Source organism: Doryrhamphus excisus, chromosome 20 (genome assembly GCF_030265055.1).
Source record: "Doryrhamphus excisus isolate RoL2022-K1 chromosome 20, RoL_Dexc_1.0, whole genome shotgun sequence".
In the NCBI taxonomy this organism is placed as follows: Eukaryota; Metazoa; Chordata; class Actinopteri; order Syngnathiformes; family Syngnathidae; genus Doryrhamphus; species Doryrhamphus excisus.
The window spans coordinates 11,387,372-11,413,939 of NC_080485.1; the positions used below are offsets into that span (position 1 = coordinate 11,387,372).

General features: G+C 41.0%; 3 protein-coding genes and 1 long non-coding RNA gene across 16 annotated transcripts in view; 3 read left to right on the top strand and 1 right to left on the bottom strand.

Moving 5' to 3' along the window:
• Nucleotides 1-1,170: 1,170 nt before the first annotated feature.
• LOC131108162 (uncharacterized) lies at nt 1,171-9,430 on the top strand. 4 transcript variants are annotated; one of them, XR_009120415.1, is made up of 8 exons: nt 1,171-1,278; nt 1,514-1,580; nt 1,657-1,792; nt 3,952-4,168; nt 6,009-6,366; nt 6,464-6,584; nt 7,605-7,681; nt 9,045-9,430. It is a non-coding gene; the product is annotated as an uncharacterized LOC131108162 (long non-coding RNA). The 4 variants fall into 4 exon arrangements; XR_009120414.1 differs by having other exon boundaries at nt 3,952-6,366; XR_009120416.1 differs by having other exon boundaries at nt 3,952-6,366; nt 7,605-7,676.
• Nucleotides 3,674-13,347, bottom strand: LOC131108161 (uncharacterized). Of its 3 annotated transcripts, none has more exons than XM_058058989.1 (7): nt 13,210-13,347; nt 7,599-7,807; nt 6,423-6,620; nt 6,191-6,357; nt 5,983-6,132; nt 5,355-5,515; nt 3,674-4,155 (listed from the first exon to the last, which is right to left on the bottom strand). In XM_058058989.1, exons 2-7 carry the CDS (start codon nt 7,776-7,778, stop codon nt 3,863-3,865), a joined length of 1,149 nt encoding a protein of 382 aa, XP_057914972.1. In that variant the 5' UTR covers nt 7,779-7,807; nt 13,210-13,347; the 3' UTR covers nt 3,674-3,862. The 3 variants fall into 3 exon arrangements, with proteins under 3 accessions (XP_057914972.1, XP_057914970.1, XP_057914971.1); XM_058058987.1 differs by having other exon boundaries at nt 6,191-6,360; XM_058058988.1 differs by lacking the exon at nt 13,210-13,347 and adding an exon at nt 7,972-8,169 and having other exon boundaries at nt 6,191-6,360.
• Nucleotides 11,287-16,646, top strand: thumpd2 (THUMP domain containing 2). 2 transcript variants are annotated; one of them, XM_058058986.1, is made up of 11 exons: nt 11,287-12,894; nt 12,993-13,131; nt 13,212-13,583; nt 13,921-14,009; nt 14,137-14,214; nt 14,283-14,335; nt 14,409-14,496; nt 15,295-15,366; nt 15,816-15,930; nt 16,061-16,181; nt 16,260-16,646. In XM_058058986.1, the coding sequence occupies exons 1-11, from the start codon at nt 12,811-12,813 to the stop codon at nt 16,609-16,611; spliced, it is 1,563 nt and encodes a 520-aa protein (XP_057914969.1). In that variant the 5' UTR covers nt 11,287-12,810; the 3' UTR covers nt 16,612-16,646. The 2 variants fall into 2 exon arrangements, with proteins under 2 accessions (XP_057914969.1, XP_057914968.1); XM_058058985.1 differs by having other exon boundaries at nt 11,291-12,921.
• A 1,534-nt stretch (nt 16,647-18,180) lies between these two features.
• Nucleotides 18,181-26,568, top strand: part of LOC131107837 (mitogen-activated protein kinase kinase kinase kinase 3-like) — a 33,374-nt gene continuing 24,986 nt past the window's right edge. For 5 of the 7 annotated variants that reach the window (XM_058058226.1, XM_058058227.1, XM_058058229.1 and 2 more), the window contains exon 1: nt 18,181-18,413. In XM_058058226.1, the coding sequence (XP_057914209.1) occupies nt 18,315-18,413 (99 nt within the window). In that variant the 5' untranslated portion in view covers nt 18,181-18,314. Of the gene's footprint in view, nt 18,414-23,526; nt 23,903-26,568 lie in introns of those variants that run through there. The other 2 variants (XM_058058231.1, XM_058058232.1) reach the window with 2 other exon arrangements.

A 26,568-nucleotide genomic window follows, 5' to 3' on the forward strand; every position in this document is an offset into this window, starting at 1 on the left:
ATAATAAAAGACGAAAGGCCACAGTAACACACTCGGATGCATCTATGGAGTATTTCTTGTACATCCACCCATGGCCTGCCAGATGCTTGACTTTCACCTGCTTCATCACTCTAGCTGTGCCTCTATGCGCCACCATCTAAGCATCCCGCTTCCTGTGCCGGAAGCAGATGCATGGATTCGGCTCGCTGGCATGTTGACATGACTTGAAAGCAGCAAAATAAAATTAAATTTTTGGCCCGGCCTGCCTGCTAGCCCCGTGTGTGCTGGCGCAGCAGCTGGTAAGGCTGACAGGAGTGACGTTAGTGTATATATGCACTCCTATTTTTAACATACCGAACAGACGACACAGTGGCTAATTTGTCTTTAGCAGGCAGGGAACCAAATTGGATGGCTTAAATCAGGAGTTTCCAAACCTTTTCCAGAAATGAAACAGGCCACTTTGATAGCTTGGAAAGTAAATATGCTAAGACATTTATAAAAAAAACAAAAAAAACAATACCGGTTACGGTACCAATATGTCATTTTTATGGCAATATTGGACATCCCTACAAATAATAATATAAGCTAAGTAAATAAAACCTATAGAAGTATGATAAAACCAAAATACAATTATTATAAACAAAATAACAAATTTGTAATTAAAAAATGTAATGTATAAATTTAAATAATGTATAAATGAAAATAAATTAAAATGTATAATGATACATAACCAAATATTATAAAATGATAATGTATAAATAACAATTTATAAATTACAATATATAAAAATATATAATGATACATAACCAAATATTATAACAATACATTTAAAAATATTGGCTTTCCAAAGATTATTTAAGTGAGTGCCAACTAAAATATTAAAGCAACAAGGACCAGTACCACTATGCTATGCTATGCTATGCTATGCTATGCTATGCTATGCTATGCTATGCTAGTGTAAGGTACATAAAAAGATACAATAAGTTAACACGGTTATAAACCATTTTAAAATGCATAAATATGTTTAGTTAGTTCAGTTAGAAGTAGTAATAATTAATGTCTTATATATAAAATTCACAGACACCCCACTATTTTTAAACATATTTGCGTCTAAAATAATCCAAATCTCCTTTGTTGGTGTTTGGGTGTAATACCGCAAGATCCACTAGGGGGTGCTAGCAGCGATGGTGGGTATAGAGTAGGTGATAAAACAACAGAGGAAGAATACATCCTGATGGTGAATACATGCCAAGTCATCATGGATTGTCTTCCTTATTCTGTACCACAGGCTGTGGAGAGGTAACGCTATGCTATGCTATGCTATGTGAATGCTTACACAAATGAGTGCTTGCTAATGCTAACATAACTGATCTGAGTTTTAGCATTTTGTCTTGAAATAATGACCTAAATTTTAGTGTGTTTTAACTGACTTCATCATCACAACGCAACATAATAACCAACCAACCTTGAAGCTGTTTAAAGCACATTGTTGTTTTATTAATCCCTGTCTTTGTTTCTGTCTCGATGCTGCTAGAGGTTCACCAATACTCTTCACTGCACAAGTCCTCCATAACACCTTCAAGACACCTAGCCCCTACAAGGTAACAAGAAAAAAAAAACAAGCTGCATGTGTCATTCTACTGTCTCGATGTGAAACTAGTTCACATAACTCCCTAGTCTCTTGGGTCTGACTTTATTCTGCCCCGAGAACGAGGCTGGAATTGAAATAGGTGGCAGACATGTGAGCTGACTTTTGAATAAGGAACCACCAGCCTGCGGGGAGATGATCCAGTTTGACGTGAGCGTCTGGCAGGTAAACTAAATCAAAATGGAGCTTTCCACTATCTAACTATGATGTGGTGAATATAAAACCAAGGCTTCACAAATGTTCTAGGAAGCTTAGGGAAGAGTAGCTCATTTTTATGTATGTATGGTGGTGTGCCACAGGGCTCTGTTGTTGGTCCCATCTTGTTCTCATCACAGATGATATGTGTTTATAAAGTTCGATTGATATTTCTCATTTAAACTCTTATGAGGAATGTGTTTCAATACATTCCATTTCCTGTTCTATGGTTATTGTCACAATTCAGATGGAAAAAAACTGATGGCAAGGTTGAACGGACTTAGTTTGCAGTATTCACACAAACATAAGAATACATTAATGTTTTTGTTTCTTCATTTGTATGTGTACTCGCACACACACACTCAGAAACATAAGAGATTAGAATGAAATGTCAGGCAAATACCAAAGTCTGCACTCTGCCCTGCATCCAGCGTTTGTGTGTTTGTGTAACACATAAATCATGACATTTTACTATTTTAGATGACTACATGAGATGAAACATTGAGAAGTTGCAGTAAGAAAAAAAAAAGCAGAATTTAAGATTTCAAAGCGTTTTTCCCTTCCCCGGTGAGAGTGAGATCATTCTGATGGAAGGTGTCTTTTAAAGAATTTCCAAATGGCTGCCAGTTAATTTTGCTAACGTGAAATGAATTGAATCAGCGGGGCTACTAAATCAATACAGCAGCCTTTGTGGCTTTGGAATGTGCTGCCATGACGGCACGGACGTGCACTTAATGGTCTGCATAAACTTAAGAGAACAGCTGCATACGCTTGATATTGATTCCATTGGAGACATGGTGGAAAAATTACTGAGGGTAATCAGAAAAAGAAGAGTAGAGGATCTTTGACAAGCATTTTTGGACTAGCTTCTCAAAAAGAGCAGAATGCTCATATCATGTAGAGCAATGGTTTTGGCTGCAGGAACCAATCATCACCATTCAATGACGGGCACCGACCCGAATTGTGGACTCGTAAACGAATGCTCCCGTACCACAAAGGTTCTTTGACTAGTGTTTTTGCAGTTAATTCTCATGTCATATAGAGGATCTTTGTGTTTCGTTTTTGCAGTAAAAACATGCAGTCCTGTCATAAAGGATCTTTGACAAGTGTTTTTACGCATTTTTTATCACCTACATTACCTACTTCATATCAGTCTGACGACAAGCCGTGGGCAACGGTGTGATGAGCTGTTGCCACGGTAACGCTCACACAATTTAGTATCTATCTATACTATTTGAGTTTGACATTGCGAGGGCCAGTCAGTAATAAAAGGAAGGAAGACGGTGCGGATGGAGGAAGAGCGGGTACAAGAGTGAGAGTAATAACAGCAATCAGGCAGCATTAGCAGTAATTGGTGCTGTGAAATGTGACTCATCCACGGCAAGGTACTGTATAGCGGCCCAAACTTAGGAAGACCATCAAGGCATCACTTGAGTTCACTCCATCTGTGAGCACAGACACACAACCTGCACTCTGGTTTGACATCCGCGTACACACACACACACAGTGGAGGCCGCACTGCAGGGTGGGAGTGAGACATCGCACTTTCAACCTTTCCCAATGGAGCGACACTTAACACAAAGGACCTCTCCTGTGAACACAAGATGCCTCACGGTGCCTTCACATGCATAGAGCGTAATGGGACATTGTACAGTTGTTCCATGCTTTGACAATGTGACGACCACACTGCGCTAGTTTTGTACATCATACCAGATATACACGTACTGAATCCACACATTCCAGTCCATCATACACATGTGGATGATGGTGGTTATTTCTATATTTTGCCATTTCAAACTACAAATGTCTTTCTATCTCCAATGACGACAAATACACACACAACTGTTAAGCGCATAGAGCAGTTTTATTCCAAAACAGAAAAAGCACCCCTATTAAGTATGTACCATTTAATCCAAATGATATAAAATAAGTATTTGTTAAATCTGGTTATCTGGAATGGATGATGGATGACAATGTAATCAAGTGTCAGTTTGGTAAAGTATTATTCTAGTACTGTATAATATTAGAACTTCTGGGGTATTACATCTTCTCTGTTTCTACAATACTCAACTTCAAATCTTCATCTCTCCGGCCTACTTCTGATGCCTGTCCTTCATGCATTCCCTCAGCCAACACGTCTGGACACTGTCCCGTCTCTTTGCGGTCACAACCTGGAGGTCCGGTTCTGAGCACGTTTAGCTTAGCGCTGACGTTGTTGAAGTAGTTCTTGAGCTCTGCTACGGGTCCTGCTTCGGAGAAGAGCTGTTCCACAAAGGCCTGGGCGTACTGATCCGAGGTGACCAGGTCCAGGTTCAGAGATGGGGATAAAGAAGCTGCAAAATGAAGGTCAGAAATGTTGTTTTAATGTGCTGTCATGCAAACTGACTGGTAGCTTTCTTGAACTTTGAATGGAACCAGCAAAAGGGTGCAAGTATGATCGATAACCCATATTCTACTGCTGATTACTAAAGAACACAAAAGGGTAAAAACAAACCTCTTTTCTGATGAAAGATGAGAGTCTAAACTTTCTTTTGGTATATACCATGTCCATATAGTCCAAGAACACAATGCCTTGTGTCTTGAAAAATCCATCAAAATCATCAAAAATGGCCGGTACCAAGAGGGATGGCTTTTGAAATTTTTTTAAGATTTTTAATTTAAAAATAGTTAATAAAATTTGTTTAAATATACATTATGTATAGTATAGTATTTCCATATTATTGGTTGGATTCAGTTGTGCACATTGGGCAAGTGGTTAGCGTGCAGGCCTCACAGCTAGGAGATCCGAGTTCGATTCCCCCCTCGGCCATCTCTGTGTGGAGTTTGCATGTTCTCCCTGTGCATGTGTGGGTTTTCTCCGGGTACTCCGGTTTCCTCCCACATTCCAAAAACATGCTAGGTTAATTGGCAACTCCAAATTGTCCATAGGTATGAATGTGAGTGTGAATGGTTGTTTGTCTATATGTGCCCTGTGATTGGCTGGCCACCAGTCCGGGGTGTACCCCGCCTCTCGCCTAAAAACAGCTGGGATAGGCTCCAGCACCCCCACGACCCTTGTGAGGATAAGCAATAGAAAGTGAATGAATGCATGAATTCATAATATTCTATTACTTATTATGAAGCATTTTCTGTACAGGTTTCTTAAGGTAAAAGTTTGACCTCTGCAGCATAATTAATTAAAATTATGTCTGACATATTTATATTAAATGAAACATTCAACAACCTCTGGAACAGAGAAACTGAGTTTCCGAGGGCAGGCCTACCCCAGGATGTGAAGCAGCTTGAGAAAAATAAGTCTGTCATGTTTAAACATTTAAAAGTTTAGTTCCGATAGTGAGAGAGTAAACAGAATAAGCTCCATCAAATCCGTTTTTCTGGGTTAGGGGAGGCCCCAACCATATTGTATTCTCTGAGGGGAGTCTCACTGTGCCACGCAAGTAAAATCCCTGGTCTACTGTGTATAAAAATAAGTAATTCATTTCTTTATTAAAGATTTGCATTCCAAGGGCCCATCTTGAGCAGTTTACATTACCTATCTCGGCCTGCATGGCGGCGAGCGTGATGCTCACGCTCTTTCCCGACTCCCTGTCAGTCAGCATGATTCCGGTCATGGCTCCTTCCTCGGGTCCCTCGCACGGCAGGGGGAGACCACCTCGACTTTTCACAACATCCACTGTGTTTGACTTGTAACGCCTTGAAAGAATAATAATAATAAAAAAATATATATTTTAACATGACAGGTTGTCAGGAAGAAGCTAATTTGCGTGGCATTTGTGAATAAACATCTTGTACAGTCAGTCATTGCGGATCCGGTGTGTCCAAATGACGCATTTATGCTTTTATTTTCATACATTGCTGTCACTTTTGACAAGATGTTGACTTAAAAGTTAAGACAGATACGCTAATTAATGTTTATTTTGTGTGCTTTTGCCGTCATAGTCGTAACAGGATCTTCGTTTGTGTGTGTGCATCCAGTTCGGACTTCTTCACATGCTTTTTTTTTACATCTGGTGTGTGGCAAACTACTAAATAATGGAATACCTACAGAAAGTGAAAGTGAAAGTGAAAAAGTAATAACAGCTTCCACTCTTCATTTTCTGTCATTTGTGTGTTGGCCCAATACTTTTGCACACTTAGATGCTGCAGTTGTTTGCATTAACCTGAAAGCAGGTACAATCTGTGCCAGATCCTCCTTGTATTGCTCCAGCACAGCCCTTGCCGCCACGGGTTCTTCCCGCCCCTCCATTCTCGCCAGGTGAACCAACATTTGGGTGTGGAATGCTGCTCCGCTGGCCCAGAACCTCAAAGACCTGCAGGTCCAACAATGTGTCAATAAACTGATTCTTACTACTCCCAATATTCACCCACCTGGAGTCACATTCCCCCCCAAGCAGACAGGTCTTCAGCTGGGTCAGGGTGAGACTGAGCTGGCCCTCCAGTCTCAAAGAGTCCTGGTACAGTCGAGTCTTATCGCTCAGGTTGATCCTGCAGCGCTTCAAGTACTCCTCCATGACCTCCTGGAGCTCCCACACCCTCTGCTGGAGGTGACGGTTCATTCAGTGACTGTTGAAACTAGCCGCCATCGCAACATAGGCAGTACCTGGCGTGATGATGACCCCGCTGCCTTTACTTTCCCCCCAGGGGACAACTGCTTGGATGACATGTAGAGCATGTCCATCACCATGGTAACCGCCAATCCCAGCAGGCCGGCCAGGCGGGGCTCATCTGAGAATGAAGACAGCCGTCCAATCAGATCCCTCAGGTAGGTGGGCGCCTTTTTGCCAATGTCACCCTGCATCTGGAAGGAACAAACATCTATGAGCATATCTAGCATGCATATTCACATATTCCTTTGTGGAGTCGTGTGCTACAGAAAAAGAGTGCTGCAGGTATGACACCAACAGAGGGCGCTGTCTCACAATTATTCATAATTTTCATTTAATTTCAGGACATGCTTTGGCTTAATAGGGCGTGTAACTGCATGCTTTACTGCATGTAGTTGTTTCTTCATGTGCAAACCTGAATTTAAACTAAAATAACAGTAAGAGCAAATTATACAGTTAAAAGCAGCACAAATTGGGTTTTTCCATTTGTCACATTTTGCAACCATTCGCTGGGGTCTGCTGGGATTCCATGAAAGCATCTTTTAGCATCAACAGGGACCTGACATTTGAATTCATACTTATTTTTCTGCCTCTAACAGCATGTGATATGATGAGCATTTCTCAACATAATAGCCCTCCATCAAAGGACCAAATGTTAGAATGAGGTTGTATTTATTATAGTATAGTTTAGCTTTTATTGCTTTCATTTTTCTGTCTTTAATGGCACGTAATAGCAAGGTTGTTTTTAAATGGTAATTTGCCCTTAGTCAAATGACAAAATGTGCAACTCTTTGGAGAGGGCTGAACTCTTTCTCTCGCAGATCATGGTCAAAAAAGCAACAATGTCATTACATTGCACATTTTTACACAGTATTTTAAAAATTGTTATGATATGCTCTGATGTTCTCCTCGTGCATGCGTGGGTTTTCTCCGGGTACTCTGGTTTCCTCCCACATTCCAAAAACATGCTAGGTTAATTGGTGACTCCAAATTGTCCATAGGTATGAATGTGAGTGTGAATGGTTGTTTGTCTATATGTGCCCTGTGATTGGCTGGTGACCAGTCCAGGGTGTACCCCGCCTCTCGCCTGAATGAATGAATGAATTCATAAAATGTTATACGTTTTGACACAGGTAAGTATTATTTCTGTTTTTGTTACTTGTCTTGTTTACCTGCAGTAGTTGTTCCTGGAGGCGGGACCTGTATTCCTCATCCTGATTGGTGAGCAGCAGCGGGTGCACCACACCTAGGTCAGGTATGGCTCCACCTTCTAGCATAGTCCGGTATAGCAGTGAGCCAATGGCGTGTTTTGCTCCGGAGAGGTCTTCTTCTGATGACAGCAGCTGGCCCATGTTGACTTGTTTAGTAGCTCATGGATCATCTGTAAAGAGATTTTTAATGGATAAGTTACCAAAAAAAAGAACAAAAGTATCATAGTGGCTGCGCTCACAGATAATATAATATTTCATAAATGTTTAGTGGCCGCATTCCATTTCAAATTTGAAACAAATGTTAAAATGTTCACATTTCAAGCTGCTTTCTCACCCAGCGGGCCTCTCTAGCTTCTATTTCTCTCCTTTGTCTGCCTGCTGCAGTTGACTTTCAACCAAAACAAATCGCCTACAGAAACAAGCTGAGCCGTAAACTTAGACCTCCCCCTTAGTCACGGGGGACCAGGACCTGCAGCCGAAAAGCGACCCAGAACACAAAACCTCTGTCTTCTTTTTTTTTTCAAGAGCTATCTTTAACAAATGCAATTTAAATTAATCCTCCTACTGTGAAATGTGTGTGTGGTAGTGGTGGGGGTGGGGGGGGGGTCCCGAGAATAAGCCAGAGGCACCTTGGGAGTGAAAATAATAGCGACAAAGTCTTTAAATACTGATAAATAGGCCAAGGGCTTCTTTCAGGGCTTTTTATTTAGCTAAATGGAACAGCGGTGGACTTGGTGGTGGTGTGATGTTGACTTTTTTGCACTAGATTAAATATGGGGCAAGTGGAGGGTGTTAAGAGATGTTCTTTATTATCTGGGACAAGAGCTTGTAGAATTTTGCCAGGCATGGGGAAGTGACACAGCGCCTCTTGACTGCAGCTCAGGTTACGACGGCTAAAAATTGGACTGGAATTTGGGCGCGTTTAAGCTGGGGATCATGCACGAGATTCTCGGCCAGATGGGGGAGGGCAAAATTTTCAAAAACAAAGTATTAGTTTACATCATGCGTGTATGTGAATGGGCAAACAGCTGGTGTGTGATAGGACAAATAGGGCCGGAATCGTGTAAGTGGCCAATTAAACGCGGAATCTCGTGAAAATTGACATAATGTGAGTGAAATGCTGTCATTGTTAGGAGGTGGAATGTTTGTGCGGGGAAGTATTTCCCCGGCGAACCCCTCAATCATAGCAGAATCTCATCAGAAAGCCGTTCCATCCCGAAATAAACATGTCGAAACTGCACCTGAAACACCAGAGAAAGTTGGTGTCATAACTTTGTCATATTGGATCGTTTTACAGCACAAAGTGCCTTTTTAAGTTCGTCCCAAAGTCCCTCAATAGGATTCAGGTCAGGTTTTTGACTACGCCAATCCAAAGTCTTAATTTTGTTTTTCTTCATCCATTCATAGGTGGACTTACTGGTGTGTTTTGGATCATTGTCCTGCCGCAGAACCCAAGTTGGTTTCAGGCTGAAGGTACAAACAGATGGCCGGACATTCTCCTTCAGGTATTTTTGGTAGACAGCAGAATTCATGGTTCCCCAAGTCTCGAAGCAGTAAAACAGCCCAAGACCACCACACTACCACCACCATATTTTACTGTCCTTTTTCTGAAATGCATTACTTTTATGTCAAATGTAATGGGACACACACCTTCCAAAAAGTTAATCTTATTTTGGGTATTATTTTGGTATTTTCCTAAAGATCTTGGGGTTCATCAAGATGTTTCTGGCAAAATTGAGATGAACCTTCAGCAGTGTTTTTTTGTGTTGAAACTCTGCCATGTATGTTCATTCATTCATTCATTTTCTACCGCTTATCCTCACTAGGGTCGCGGGGGTGCTGGAGCCTATCCCAGCTGTATACCCTGGACTGGTCGCCAGCCAATCACAGGGCATGTATGTTGTTACGGACTAATATTTACATTTGTTCGATGATCTGAAACATTTACGTGTGACAAAATCTATGTAATTTTTTAATTTGGACTGAAATTTAAACAAAAAAACACAGAATTTGGGGAAAAAATCAGAAGGATTTCATAGGGTCCTATAGACAAACAACATGGCTCCAGCCTGAATGCACAACTCTTTACAGTTATTATCCTAGGCTACAATTGTTTGTTTGCTTTGCTGAGCAACAGCAAGAAGTACGGTGGCCACTCCATTCTAAAATGGAGACTGGCGGTACAGTTATTACATGTATGACACTAAAACATGACTTTAGACATCGCCTGAACAGCTCATAGAGGTTTTATGATGACTCCAGTTCATAATGCAACTTACATATTATTTATGGGGAGGGTGCTTCAAATTGTGCCGTGGTAGATTGTGCTGAGGGAGCGCGAACGGTACTCGACACGCCCCGGGTGCTTGCTCCATCACGCTACGCCATCTCGTTAATGTGTGGCTTGTGTCAGATGGACGCAGCGTTTGCTTCTTCATCCCTCTCTGACTCACCGCTGACACGCTTCGCACTCCTCTAAGAGCAAATTAATATTTCAATGTGCTGATGTCTCACACACACACACACACACTCATTCATACACTCAAGTCTTCCTCCTCCTTTTTCTTGATCTTTTCTAAAGGCCTCTTTTGCATTGGAGTTTAAAGATGAGAGGAATAAGATGGAGGAAAGGCAATAAAAAGATGATGAGGGAGAAATAAGGGAAGTGAGGTATGAGATTGGAAGGAATGAAAACGATAAAGAATTGAAGACGAGCAGGAGGCCAGACACTTTAATCCCAATTCGTACTTATTACGAGTCCAACAGCGGTGTAAGATTAAAACAAGAAAACAACTTCTTAGCCTCACAATGACCTCTTAAGTTGTTGCTCCATCTCAAAATGCTCTTGCACGGATTTCAAACTCATATTGTGCGTGCACACACACGCACACCTGCTGCAGTTTGTTACCCACAAGGGGAATAAATCTTTATTAAACCCTGAGGCAGGAATAAAAGTCAACACGCGCTGCTTATTTTTCCCCAAAATGTGTAAGATACAGTGGTTCAAATCTAACCGAAACTGGTTCCCAGGTGATGTTTTCACCAACTTGAAAGACCTTATCCTCTTTAAAACACATTGATCTTGTAGTTTGTGTTCCAAGTTGAATATCTTGACTTTTCATTGGAAGAAAGAAAGCCAGTTATTTGTTGCCGGTTTAAACAGTCGCCATCATAAATCCTTTATTAACTCATTCTCTCCAAAATAAGTATTTATTTGTTGTTTTCAACCCAACCGCTCCCTCCCAGAGACGTGTTTATACATCTTTTACATTATTTTTTTGCACAAAAGGCAAAAAGAGGTGATGATGCAACTCCACAATAGAGACTGGTATTTTGCTGAAACTTACCTACTGTATGTTCTACTGATGATTACTAAAGAATGGAAAAATGTAAAAGGAAACTTTTTTTCCCAGATGAAAGATGAGAATATATGTAGAGCGAGAACACAATATTCTGAAATGAAAAATTAAAATCATCAAAAATATCCGGTACCGAGATGTATATACGTATTTGTAATGTTTTAAACAGGCTAAACCCAACCCATGTGCTAAAAAGTTTTATATCTTAAAAGGAAAAACAGCCAGCATGTGTCAAAAAGCCAAAGACAAAGCAAAACGCATGAAGTCTTGCGTTTCTGATATCAGTTAAAAAGTTCAGTAAAACAACTTTTCATCTTTGAATTGCTTGCATTGTTCCTGTAAGAAATCAAGCGTTTTGATTAAAAATGCAATGCAACCACCTCCCCTTAAAATATGCAAACTCTGTGGGTGATATTATAATTTCCCCCGCATTTCAGAGTCACATTAAAGGTCTAAAGAACGTGTCACGTGCGGCTGGAGATGGATGGTGATTATAACCACCCTGAAAGCCCGCATTTAAAACAAGACGAATGTCTCTGTTGCTATTCAGCTTCTTTGTGTTCCCGGCGTTCACTGTGACAACTTTCATCAGGCCGTAATATTGAACGTGTCCATGCAGAACGCCGATATTAATTCTCCTTTTCAGCTGCTGCCATTTGCAATAATTAGCACGGCTGCAGATAAGTGGACATAACAGCGTTGAAAAATGGATGCTGTCTGACACCCAATGCCACTCGGTGATGCTTTGTTAAACTCGAAGGATGGACCAAGGAGGAAACTGTGAGGATAGGAAACTAATAAGTGAGGTGGGCTATTATACATCTCCATCATGTTGGTATAATCCTTACCAGGAGTGACAATATGAGATATGAATTATGATGGGAGATTTTGGAGTGAAAAGTGTGTTCACGCCACCAAAACGATCCATCAAACGCAACAACACACTCAACCAGCAATGTTAACTAATTGAAACTAACACCGCTACTGATTTTAGAGGTCGAATCTCAAGTCGCGTTTCAAGTATAGACGAGCGAGTCCAAGTCAAATCAAGTCAAGTGCGAAGCCATAGGCTTGGAATTTCCGAGTCCTTACAACTTGTCTCAAAATAAAATGCCATTTTAACAATGTAACAATATTTGTTTTGCTGGAAATTACTCAACAGGTCAATTTGAGTCTAAGGTCATGAAAATTGTGACTTGAGTCCGCCTGAAGCATGGAAATGCATTGTGTTGTAAATAATGTCATTTCACCAAATATAACACACGGACACGGAGTATAGTTCACCCTCTGATTTAAAAAACTAAAGCGTAACCCCCTTTGACATTTTTAACTGCTCTGTCGGTCACTTAGCCGTGACACGGGGGCCATATTCAGCCAGGCTTAAAGAGGAAATATCATTTAAAAAGGCCATGGTTCATGAGTGTGACTGCCATTGCATTAGCCTTGTGGGAATGGATGGTTTGCGATTACATGAAAGGTTGCTTTGTGTGTGTTTATGAGTGCTCACACTCTTTAAAACAAATACAAAATTAATTTATGTTTCCTAATAAAGACTTTTCGATATTTATTGTATTGTTAAGGCGCTACATTGTCACATTAACTTATAGAGCGCAGGAATGTGGAATGAATTGTAATTCAATTTAGCTAAACGCTTATTGTTGTCAAAAAGAGCCCCCTGCTGGTCTGAAAAATTAACCGCAGCGCTTGATGACGTACTTCCACTTCCGGTGTAAACAAACATGGCGGTTTGTCTCAACTTAAACGAGTTTTTTTACTTGCTTTTATGGTTCAGATAGGATTTAACGGTGACCACGATGGTTGACACAAACACGGAACCGAGTTTCGTTCGATATTTTTGCACGGCTGGTAACGGAATGGAGCCATTTTTAGTCGACGAGGTGACGCAGAAACTAGCTGGTCAAGATGTGAGTTTTGTATATTAGAGTACATATCGAGCTGTCTTATCTTTTTTATCATAAATTGTTTGTGTTTGTAGATTAAGCGGTTGCAAGGAAAGGTGCTGTTCACCTCCTGTGCAAGGATAACCAAAATCCGAGATGTCAAATCTGCAGAGAGACTCTTCTTGTTGTTGAAGCAAAGCTCACCTGTGTCGCTGCCTTCTATCATTAGCCCAGGTAGCAGCTTGGACACGAAAACTGCCCAAAAAATGCTGAATAAATATAAATGTAACTGTTTATTTCTCTTATACTCACAGTAAGGGCAGCCTCTGTGCTGCAGTCCACACTGATGAGCGACCTGAAACAGTGGACTGATGCTGCAATGACATGGAAGCGCCTGCAGGGGGAGCTAACAGCTAACACAGAAGAGCTAGGAGTCCCAAAAAGGGAGGAGGTTAGGAGTGGCGAGGATGAGGAGTTGAGAAGAAGTGACCACAGGGAGGAGGAGGAGGTTAGGAGTGAACAAAATGGAGAACAGACACTGGAAACAAGGGGAGAGATGTTGCACAGCAGAAAAACTTGCAGAGACGACATTCAGATGATGAAGAAAAGGAGAAAGATGGACTTTAAAGATGAGCCATGTGCTGATGACAGTGGGAAAAGCAACGAGGAAGACTGCTTTCAACACAGTAAGCCTACCTTGCATCATCTTTACAGTGTCATTTTCATGTTCCATATCATCCATTTTCAGTAGCATCAGTTATCATTATGATTATGGTTGAGCTGGAGCCTATCCTAGTTGACTTTATGCAGACAGGGGCCGTACACTCGCAAGTCAATCACAGGACCTTTACAAACAATCACTCACACAACTTTGAGTCTCCAGTTCACCAAACACATGTTTTTGGAATGTGGGAGGAAACCTACACAAGCACGTGGAGAACATGCAAACTCCACATATATGTTCTGACAGAGCGTCACACGTGGCAGCAGCCTCTTTGTTCTTATTGTTTTCTTTTATTTCAGTTAAAGATAAGACAGCAATAGAGGTCCCATTCTCCTTTCGGATCAGCTGCAAGTGTTCCGGATCTCTGTCACGCATCCTCAGCATGCAGGTACATGAGTTAATAGAAATATTACTACTAGGATAAAACACGCTATAAATTAATAAAATCACAGTACAAACAGAGTATACTGTATGTATGTACATGTATAGATAACATAATTCCAATTATTCCAAAGGAGATAAGCAAAGTGATGGGAGTGAGTGTCAATCGACAGTTAGGCTGGAAGGCTGACTTGAGGAACCCTCAGCTGGAGGTAAACGTTTTTATGACTCCTAATGAATCCAGTATTAATGTTAGCGCTGCTCATCTTTTGTCCTGCAGATTAGCATGTACTTGACTGATGACCACTGTCTGCTTGGCATTCCACTAACCAGGTTACACACTGGACGCATGCCTTGAATGCATATTGTCTTGTATTGGTTTGAGTTGTTGTATGTTTTCCCTCAGGTTACCTTTAGCTAATCGGAGCTACATCAAAACGACAGGACTGAGGCCCACAGTTGCCTGGGCGATGGCCGAACTGGCAGAGATCCAAGTACAGTATTGTGAAATTTGGTTAGACTTTAGTCTTTTATGCTGAGTAATTTTAGAAACTGATGAGGGTTTAAATGTGACGGTTTTAATAATGATCATGTAATAATTGTATTGTATTATATATTGTTATGCTAATGGACACATAGTTAGGGTTCAAATCTATGCAACACGTTGGAGGCTCTACATTGCCCAGAGTTATGAATGTTAATGGTTGTTTACCCTGCCTCTCACCCAAAGTCAGCATAGAAAATTGATGGATATTAGTAATAATTCATTTGATTATAGTTTTGTTTTTATAATTACTTAATCAGAATCCATTTTTTATACCGCTTATCCTCACTAGGGTCGCTTGTGTATGCTGAAGCCTATCCCAACTGTCTTTGGATAAGAGGCGGGGTACACCCTGGACTGGTCACCAGCCAATCACAGGGCACATATAGACAAACAACCATTCACACTCATAATACATAAATAATAACTTTTAAAATTTAATTAAAATCTTACTGTTAATATATATTAATACATACATTAGTTTATTATTTATTTGTGTATTTATTTATTATTGCAATATAGCAATACAAAACATTAATACTTATTTTATTACAATATTGCAATACAATACATTGTTACTGTTAAAATACTATACTATGTTAATGTTACAGAACATGTACATACACTGTACATGTGCATACAAATACGTATTTTAAAAATAGAAGTAATTCAAACCTGTTAATTAACTCTAATAATGAATGAATGAATGAACATAATAAAGTACATCTATTTGTGTTGTGTTTCCCAGCCAGGTTTCCGTGTCCTGGATCCTATGTGTGGAGTCGGAACCATCTTAATAGAGGCAGCCCAGGAACACAAGGTCAGGACCAAATATGTGCATCTGCTGTGTACAATTAAGGCAGGGGTCTCAAACGTGTGTCCCCACTTGACATTGAAGTTAAGTATTAGTCTGGGTGTTCTATATGCCCAGAATTAGTCATTTACTGGAACGGCAGTGGCCTTATCACACAGTGGAATGAACAGGGGGGCCACGAGATAGAACACTGCCGACATTCACTGTGCAAACACAAAAATTACAGCACAATATGTAACACATATAGGGAAAATACGACTACTATGGGGAATAATAACTATGTTAACACTAAACATGTAACTTTAGAAAACTTTTTTGGATTATGTTTTTAATTTTCTGTGGAATACTTGATGGGGCCCAGCCTCATCCAGACTCTACCTCCACGTAAACTGAGTTTGAGACCCCTGAATTAAAGGGAATATATAGTAATATAGATATATGTATTGGATTTTCAGCTTTCCTGTTTCCTGGGTTTGGATATTGATGACGGACAGCTGAATAAGGCCAGGGACAATGTCTCATTTGCACAGCTGGGAGACAGGATGCACTTGCTAAAGGCTTCATCTACTGGTGGGAAATCTGCACCAAAAATCATCACTTAGTCATCTGAAATGTGTAATCTGAATAAATATACAGTTAGCACCAAGTATTTGGACACTGTGGTTGCGTCATAGATGACGTAATCTGTCCCCTGTGTCAGATATTGCTTTGCCGAGTGCGAGTGTGGACGCAGTGGTCTGTGATCTCCCATTTGGGAGAAAGTTTGGCACCAAAGCCAACATGGCCGCCAGCCTGCCCATTATCCTCAAAGAGATGGAGAGGTGCGTTCATCCCTAAAAAACACTTAATTAGGACTAAAATGATGATACAACACAGGTTTAATAGCACTGTGCTTCCAGAGTCCTCCGTGTTGGTGGAACCCTGGTGCTCCTTCTCAGTCCCCAGCTGTCCTGTGTCCTGAAAAAACTCCTAACACACAAACACCCTGGAGGACCCTCATCGTCTAACCAGGAGGAAGACCCTCAACCTGGAATAGAAGACTGCTCTGTTCTCTCAAAACATCAAGAAACCCACAGGGCTTCTACTCAGGGAAGAGAACCTCCAACTGGGCTACAGACCAGTCCACCTGCCCCTCTGTCCTCTCTGAAGCACCAGACCACTCTGAGACTCAGCTTAGGTGCCATTGACGGACTTTTGCATAAATATATAAAAATTGACACTGAGGGAATCAGAAATTTGACAAATTGTTGACATGTTAACGCAATAAATACTTTTTTTTTTAAACATTACATGTAAAGATATTTTGAATGAACATGTATATTTGAGACCATCCAGGAATTTAGTCAAAATGTAGTATAATTTGGTTGAAAATAACCAAATTTAATGCACATTTAGTTGCACACTGTATCTCTCTTTCCCCGTGCTTGCAAACATTGCACACAACTCCTGAAAAGTCTACTCAGGCCACGCCCCCTGCAAGGTCTCTGCATTCCTCAATCACATGCCCGGATTATTTACTAAAATATTAAGGCCACACTACTGCAGTAGTGTACTGCAATGTAATATTTTTAATGGATTTTACTGTAGTCTGCAATTGCCACATTGTTGACATTGTTTACTTTGAATAGTTACAGAATTCCCCAGCTAAACTTGCCAGATAAAGTATATTGAATGTTCTTCCCCTAAGTCTTTGATGGTACATGTTCTTCTGCTATGGTGGGAGAGCTTAGGTGATAGTAGCGTGCGTACAGGTTGCTGCAGAGGTGTGAATTTGTTTGGGTCAACTTCCTGGTATCTGGCGTTGACCTGAAATAAACTACATGCCATTTGTTCAGATTGATACTGAAAATTTGGAGAAATGGCAAGAGGTGAAAAACCCTTAATCTGTTGACTCAGCGTTTCAAATACACGAACAATACTCTCACTTTTAACACTTTCAGGACTTTCTTTGTTGTGCTGCTCACACACCGAAGCCACCGAATCACAATGCTACCATCTGCCAGTGTTTAGCCGTACTTAGCCTAGTTAAACTACCCAGACACGGCCATTTCATGGGCTTAGGCTTTCATTCACTTCTTCTTAAGCCAATCACTTGTGATTTTGGGGGGTTTTGACACCTGCAACGCAATCAAGGCCACACCACCGCGGCATCAATGACATCAATGGCTTAATTCATGAGCACAAGGTGCAACTAACTCCACTCTTGATATTGTAGGTTTGGAATGGTAATGGTTTAATTTCATTTGAACATGCATCAGATTACAATTGAATGCATCACATAATCAGTTCACAGTTCCACATGTCCAAAAGGAGTAGGAAGAAGCAAAGCTTATTAAATCCTACCCCTCCATCTGGTACTTTTACAATCAGTAACTGTTACATTTGTTCACTTCCTGCTTTCCATAATACATTTTAAGTTGTTTTTTTTTAATAATGTACCTTGTACCGAAGTATGAGGTGATATGACCATACAATGACATTATTTGTACCAGAGTAACTGTCAATATAATGATATATAAAGCACATCATGACTGGTTCAAGACTCTTCATCCTTGTATTTAGCAAACATCAACTGCTTGTTTGTTGTATGATTAGCTTCTTATTTCATATTTTGCAGAATCACACTAACATACTAATTATAGTATGTACTGGGCTAAATAGGACTGTATGATTCTGAATGGGGTTGGTTTTATAATTAAAATTAATATATAAATATACATTATATTTAAATGTTTAACTACAGTACTGTGAACAAACATTAAGCTCCCTCTGCCTACATGGACGAGAGCACGTCTATTGCGCATGCTCACTGCACGGCGGACGCCATGTTGGAGCAGGAGTGGGTTCGGGTGGCTATTTTCTGACGCCGTATGTTTTTCTTTAAAATTATCCGCCTTCACACATCGCTGGTGTCTGTCAACCGAGCGCGTCGGGCGCTCTGAACGACAGTGGCCATGATGAACTCCAGCGTCGACCTGTCCCGGAGGAATCCGCAGGAGGATTTCGAACTGATCCAGAGGATAGGAAGCGGCACGTACGGAGATGTGTACAAGGTAAAAAGCTGCAGTGAGGGGGTAGCAGTGAGTGGGTTCCATTATCGGACACTGTGTTTGAGGCATTTGTAGCAGAACTGTGCATTTCGGCTTCTTATATATTTCGTAATATTGCAGATATTGTCAACAACGTTAGTGCAAACTGCGCCAAAAACTCGAAGCTGTTGCAGGTTTAGATACATATGATCATAATACACATGAAGCTGATGTTTAGCTTACGTCCCCACTTTAGCTGGTTTTTACATATCTTAAATCCAATCATTTACGTTACATTTGGACTTTTCGCAAAAGTAGCCGACAAGCTGTGCAAAAAATCTAAAGCGAAATGAGATGTCAAAACGCAGCGCATAGCGAGCAAGTGTGTGAGATTGTGTGTGTGTGTGTGTGATAGAGAGAGAGCGAGCGAGCGCTAGCTGTCCGACATTGGACTCAACCGATGATAGCATCGCGATGCTAACCTGGCTCCAGCAGTTCCGTAGGAACTTTGACGTAATATCACAACTTTTAAGTTCCGAATGCTCCCTTACTGACACCTGGAAGCGCCAATCGCTTCTCCTTTTCTCCGACGCTAGCTGCCTCTTGCTTTGGTTCATAGTGACAGCTGCCCTGCGTTGAGCCCCAAGCTAGCAAGCTGCGATAACAGCAACAACAACAACATTAACACCGTTTATTGTCCTCCTCTACCTTCTATGGCTGTAATGTACCAGGCGGGGGGTTGTTACAGAACGAGGTGACCCAATTTCTATGTCGGCAGTTAGATTTTTATTGTGAATAATGTCCCTTATCTCTGGTCAACAATCAGCCAAGGCCCTATGTCTGGGAGCAGAGCTCTCAGGACATGATGGCTGGGCTTTTACTGCTTGTTAATTAGATGTGAATTCCAGTAAAAGTGAAGCAAAATGTGTGGGTTCACTTCTGTAGTCCGGCACTCTGGTCCAGGCAGGCAGCCTGCAACCTGTCAGGGCTCGAACCTTTCATCCACAGATCCCGCTCACGCTAGCCCACGAACCAAGAACCCAAGCTGTCAACTCGTTACTCAGCTGTGCATTGGGTTTTGCTACGGTTATGGTCACATTTTTTTTTAATCTGGTGATGCAATCATCTCACACAGGTTGTTTTTGGCCCGAACCAAACAAACCAGAATAGAGTTGTTTTGAACCGGACCAAAAATGACAATAATGGACCCAGAGAGATGGGTCTTGGTCCGCCTGCCAGCACATTCTGAAAAGGAAAGCCCTCTGAGTGTATATGACCCGGAAAAAACTTCATGGTCTTTTGGGCGCGTGAGGCCACCAGACAAAGTACACGTAACACACGTCGTCCGATCGAGGCATCCATGGGAACTACAGCACTTTTGAGAAGTACATTACATTCTATGCTCGAGCCATTATTCATTGTGCAAGTGTTTGTGCATACTTACCTGTCACAACATTAGCAACACTTGCACAATGCGGCCTTCACACACATGCTCAATTGTTTATTCATTTGTAGTGGTGTAGAATTGCACTGCCGCATACTGAGAGCTGCTTCTAATACACTGCTTGGCCGAAAGAAAGGTCACCACCTTGATCTAACTTAGCAAATAGGTAAGAGCCTCCCATTGGATAATTACTGCAAGGGTGATTACGAGTCAGCTGGCAATGTGTTATTTAACACTGACTGATGCTGTCAGTAGTGCATCACGTGTTAAATTTAACAAGATGTTCGTCTGTTTCAGAAGAGGCACGTTATTGGCATGAGGAAACATCTACACATGGAAGGACAATGGTGAAACTGGGCAAAAAGTTAAATGTTGGGACATTGCAGAAGCTTGTGGAAATGGTGCCATGGCGAATATGTGCCATAAAGGTAGTCCAACCAAGTACATCATGTCCAGGATTTGTTCCTTCACGTATGCGCTCCCATAAATTATTAAAAAATTTAATTTTGGTCTGTAGACATGAGGCTCTCTCAAAAACTAGCGCAAAACACAGCGTGATGTGATATTACAAGCAGCTCTTAGTATGATGCAGCGCACAACTACAGCCACAATAGTAATAATAAACATTGTTAATGATGTCAATCCAATTGGACTGCACTTGTGTATGTAATAAAAATTTTTCCTTGGAGCGGCGCTCGCAGGAGATAAGTATTATTAGTGCTCATTATTTAAATTCAATACTAGGGGAGTAGTAAATATGCATGTTATTGTTGACAAAGTGGAATGCAGATGCACAGTAACAACGCTGTATTTGAGAATAAGTGTATTATACAATACACATACAGTATATAGTAGGCCATAGCACCATTAATAATGCTTATATTGAACAATATAAGGTGTAGAATTGCATTGTATTATACTTAAAGGGGACCTATTGTGCTTTTTTTCACTTTTCTGACTTATAAATGTATTTAGAATGTAGTAATCTCGTTTTAAATGATGCCAAAGTTTCAGTTTGCGCATTTGAAGGGAGCTCTGAAAGAAGTTTGAGATGGCTCAAAACGCTCGGTTTGAAAAGGCGTGGCAAAACTCCCCCTTTGTGATGTCACAGATGGGCAGACTTCCTTATATACGTAAACTCTCTGCCCTCTCCCAAGCGCTGCTCCGCTGTTTACTTGCTGGGAATGCCTCATACGGGAAAGCCACATTTGTTTGCAATTCCTAAAGATGCCCCCATCAGGCACAAGTGGTCGGAGTTCCGGAGTTCCTGATGACGAACTTGCTAAGCCCTACGCCTTGGTTGTGTGGAAGAGTACAAAGGGCAAGCAGTTTATCAATGTCCTGACTGTGTTTATTTTGTGCAAGTCATGGATCAAAACCGCTTCTCTATGAAAGCCTTTTCCCACCACAATTAGTGGCTCTACCCACATTTTTTAGACTCTGGTAGTCCCACAATACATACGTTACTAATGCTGTAGAAAACACCTAAATGATAAAGCTACTTATCATTGAAAGACATCTTGAAGTAACCTCTTTTCTTGAGAAACTTCGGCGTGTCCAGTTTCTACTTCCGGAAGTTAGCGGCACAAACCGGAAGTCTTTTTATGCACTCAGCAGTGGTTGAAATTGCAGTTTATTATCAACTCCTGTAAAGTTAAGGGCACAAACTGGAACCAACCACAGCAGAGTGGGCGTCCATGGAGGCGGGCCGTGGGTGGAATACATTAATACAGACTGTTTTCGCTGTAACCATGAAATCCAGAGAAATACAGCTGAATAGGTGGAGATTGTGGAAGAACTACAACATTTTCTGTGCTGGTTATTGTGTGTAGCTACTCTATAGGAGTCCACAACTCCGTACAAATGAGCATAATAGGTTCCCTTTAAGAGGTGTTTGTAATATTTGGTTTCCCTGCTTGAGCTACAACAGAGCGTCAGTATTACAAACGAGTAAGATCGACTCCTAATACAACTTGATGACTTTTGGTCTGCTTCCAGGCTCTTTGTTGCGGTTCACAGGGCGATAAATGTGCCCTGAAACCAAAAGATTTCTCGGTCCTGCTGAGGACAAAGGTGTTATTGTTTTTTTTTTTGCTAATTTTTTTTTTTGGCAACTTTCCTTTTTGTATTTCACATCTCGCATGCCTCCCTAAGTGGAGTGGATCATGTGTGTTTCTAATTTTAGGTGCTTTATCTTGGCATGTTGCAAGCCACTTGCAACATTTGACAAACTTGCCCGCAGAGCCTTTATTGCTCCTACTGGATCTGTTATCATATAGCCATTCATCATGGAGTTGAGCTGCAATATAAACGTGTATCCAAACACTGCAAGGTGTCGTAACTAGTTGGCTTCTAGCCACTTGGAGGCTCAAACCTGAAAGCCCTCTGCATTATGGGATGTCCCCTGTAAGCACGCTGCTGCTCGGTAAACCATCATCGATGACTATATTTGGTTCTACCGCTGTGTGAAAATCTGTGACTTGGATCGGAATGTTTGAGCAGGAAGCAAAGTGTGAAGCCGGCTACTGTGTTTTTCCTCGACTGTTTTGTTGCACTGCAGCAGAGGAGCATCATTGGCTTGGAGAAAGACGAGCCTCCTGACACATGGTCGTGTCATATTTGTGCAAGGGAAGCGCTAATGTTTAGAAATCATTTTTTACAAATCAGGCTCATTTCTGGAGGTGATGTGTCCCAAAGTAAATATAAGGTCATTCATTTCTGTTATTATTGTAAAAGAATTGTGGTTCCAAGTAAGACTAGTATCACCCGGAATCCATTCCGCTCTAATGTACCTCCGGATACATTTCAAAGCATTCCTCTGTGATGGAGGTTAAATTCATCTGTTCTCAAGTCAAACTGACACCATCATGAAATCATTATTAGTTGTAAAGGCAGTGTTCTCAGTAATCATTTCAACATTTTGGTCTGTCATGCAAGTGTAAAAAGAAGTTAACACTGTAAAACACAGCTAAGCGTTGTGTATGCAATTAATCAACCAGAGGGTGCCGCTTTGTGATTTCCCAAAATAATAAGAGTAGGTTTCTTTCACAACAAACAAGTTACAGGGACATATTTAGTCATTTGGGGGCCCAAGTCAAACCCAAACATTGGGGCCCAATACGCTAATCAAAGGGGTAAAGCAACAATCTGGTTCTATGAGATGTTTAAGGGACCCTAAATGGAAATCTTGGGCTCCCAGGTAATTGCCTATGTTTACCTAATGGTAAGTAGGCCCCTGACAAGGTGTCACGGTTAAACTCAACACGTCAGTAGTGGTCAATGCATTTCCATTAAACATGTCCGTGTTCTATTTTTCAGTAGACTTTGAGGAAACAAAAAGTTTTCACCGCAAAATCTCTATGACGACATTGAACTTTTTGGAATCCCTGCAACTCAGCCCGGCAGTCAGCATTTTTTTTTTAATACCAACTGCTTTTTACCCCTGCGGGAACACAGACAGCGCTATAACGCAATTTTTTTTAATGAAAGAGAGTCGTTTGTGCAGTATGACTTACATTGATCTCTATGAGAAGCCACCAGCAAGACAGGCGGTTAGCATCTATATGTTTACTGTGTGGCCCAATGAATGCTATGTAGCTGACATATTAGCGCTACACAACTATTGTGGAAGTATGTGTAATTATCTTTATTGCCGTATTGAATATGATTATGATATCAAGTATTTTGATTTCCTGTAAACTTTGAAAATGTGAATTTGAAATACTAATCAGGAATATTTCCAGCACTATTTCAAAATTTACCTGTTAGATAGTTGGAGGTAGGTCTTGGTGGACATTTTGGTCATTTTAAAAATAGCTCACAGGCTGAACAAGTGTGAGCATCCCGCTTTGAACTGTTTAGTAACGATGACTCAGGCTTTTCTGACAAACTCCAGACGGCGGAGTTCCTCCGAAGACGCCATTCTTATTGATTTGTGGCACTCATTTGTCAACATGTCTGCCGAGCCAAAATAGCGGCGCTTCTCAAATATTTACCGTCAGGCAGGATGCGACCTACAGTGGGGTTTGATGTTTGAATAGGATGACGTTCCTGTCCCTACGAGGTGAGGGTGAGTGTGGCTTCACATTGAGGAAGTACAGTCACAGTCACACATTGTGTAAAGTAGGGCTCCTTGCTAGTAACATGGAATTGAATGTGAATGCATGTTGCAATTTTCGAGTGTGTGAATTTTGCTTTTAAAAATTACATTTACATCTAAGATCGGTTTTCGAACACCCTGTTTCGTGTGATTCGGTTTTAGTTTTAGTATTTTACCCCTTTTGTTTAGGATTGTTTTTGTTTTTTCTGTCATTTTGGATCCCACAAATAAACTAAATACCATGATGCATAGTTTACAACAGTGGTACTCAACTGGTTTGGATGCAGGAGTCACCATCAACCCTTAATTACAAGTGGTGGCCCAAATTGCAAGATAGACTATTGAATTTAAGAAGTACAAAAAAGCCTGCTAATTTTTTTGCTGTGGTTGTACACAAATGTACGTTTTTTTGTTTACTATCATAGGTACAGGTACCGCTGTACAGAGAAATAAATTTTACTCTGACGTCACATCATTGTTCACGTCACTCATCTCTTTAATGCCAGTGAAGCAAACCGTTTGTGTGTTTGTTGTGTGCGAGAAATTGGTCCTTTCGTCTTTTTGGATTAACATTAAAGACGAGCTATACAGAACTTTCCACAATGCCATTGAAGACATTGTTGCCATTCCCGTCCCGTGCGCCTGTGCCCACACACATCAAACCAAGCTACTATCATCTTCTCCCTGAAAAACAAACTCCAGGCTCGCACAGACGGTTAGTCAGTATTCATTTGTGCTTTTAATTTGATGTCTTATACAAGCAATTGAATGGGAATGGCAGCAATGTATTCATTGTCGTTGTGGACAGTTTTGCATGGTTCCTTTTAACTTTAATCAAAAATGACAGAACAACAAACTTTTAACTGTTAAACATGCAATTTAACTCACATGACTGCCACAAACAGGACTGGAGTGGAACAGTATGGCGCTTCATGTCATGGATTAAAAAATCAAAATCACAACAAGCCAGACGGACATATTTAGGTTGAGGTCTGTGCTGAGTTTTGTGACTTTCTACTGATTGAAGTCATTGTATTAAAGTCGCTTACATCTGAAACATGGAATAGGATTAACAAAGGCCTTTATCGGTGAACTTTGAAGCTGTGTGTGTGTGTGTGTGGGTGTGCATGCGTGTGGATGTTCAAACACTCCAGCTGGATTTAATGCAAGACCGATGCAGGTAGCTGTTATAATGTGCTTATAGTAGCAATTTCCTTTCACCAGACATTGTTGTGTGTTTGTGAGACATCTGGACGACCATGGTGCAGGAATGCAGGAGTCCTGTCCTGGCTTCCTTTGTGCGAGTGTGTATGTGTACGAGTGTGTATGCGCGCGCATGCCCTCATGTCCTATTGTTTCACGCCGCACCAGCAGAGGAAGACGGCTGAGCGGAGGGCTGCAGCGTGACCCGCCCACAACACCAAGGCGATTGTGTATTTGTGACGTCACACACACAGATGGCTGGTAGAGTCGCCATTGAAGAGGGGGCCCACCCCACAAACCATCCTGTTTTTGCTAGTGCTCCTCCACTGAAAATACATCAGATTCAGAGAGTGCAAGATTTCATTAAAGTGTATGTTAGCTTCCGCAAAGACATAAATTCATGCATACAAGACAAGGTGCAGTGTGGGAGTGCGTCCACCCACAGAGATGTAGTATGTTAATTAATGTAAATAATCAGTCTCAACGTACTCTGTAACAAAACTCCTACTTGGATATATTTTGAAACATCATGAATGGAGTATTTTAGTTATTTTTGTGTGCCAATAGCGTAATTATGATGCCACTAATACGGTATTTTCCGCTTTTATATTAAAATATGTATCCAATGTAACTTTTTAAATGTTAATTCATTAGGTTTGACATGAGACACTCAGTTGAATAGACGATACACGAGAACAAGACAACATTTACTGTCTGCTCATGAGCTCCCTCTGGTGGACAAAGGCAGCTTAATGAGTCGTTGCAGCGCACTGGCAGCAGTGGCCAATGAACTGCTCTGTTTTGAAGAAATGCTTTATGGGAAAAAGTTGTGTTTTTATTTAAACTCGTATAGGTACTTGTACATCTCTTAGCTAACCTTTGAGTGTTGGGCTTCAGTGTGATGATTTTAGCCACCCCAGTCTCGCGAGTGGCACAGTATTTAAACGAGTTTCTAAATAGTCCAGTGCAACTTGTATATCTGTTTTCCCTCATGACACCTGTTTGACGAATGCAACATGTTTGAAGCCTTAAACTGCTTGTTGGAAAACTACTACTGTTGTTTTTGTACCAAGCTAAACAGTATCCTGTTTAACTGTGTCCTCACATTAGCATAGATTAGTCTGTTTTAATCTAAACCCTGTTAAGTTTTCCATTGGTGAAGTTATTTTGATCCTGTTTAATCATTAATCAAACTGGAGTGCAGGCCTTGGATGGGATCTTTCTGGGGGGGGGGGGGGGTTGGTGAAAGGGTACTTAACCATGACATGAACTCTGACCATTGTTGGTTAACCTTGGCACACACACACACACACACACACACACACACACACACACACTGGATTAAGAATGACTCTCCCATCGCTATGGTTGCATTGATAAGTTGCAATGGATTTGTCTGTTCTTCGTCGTAGAGAGTGAAATGCCACACTTGT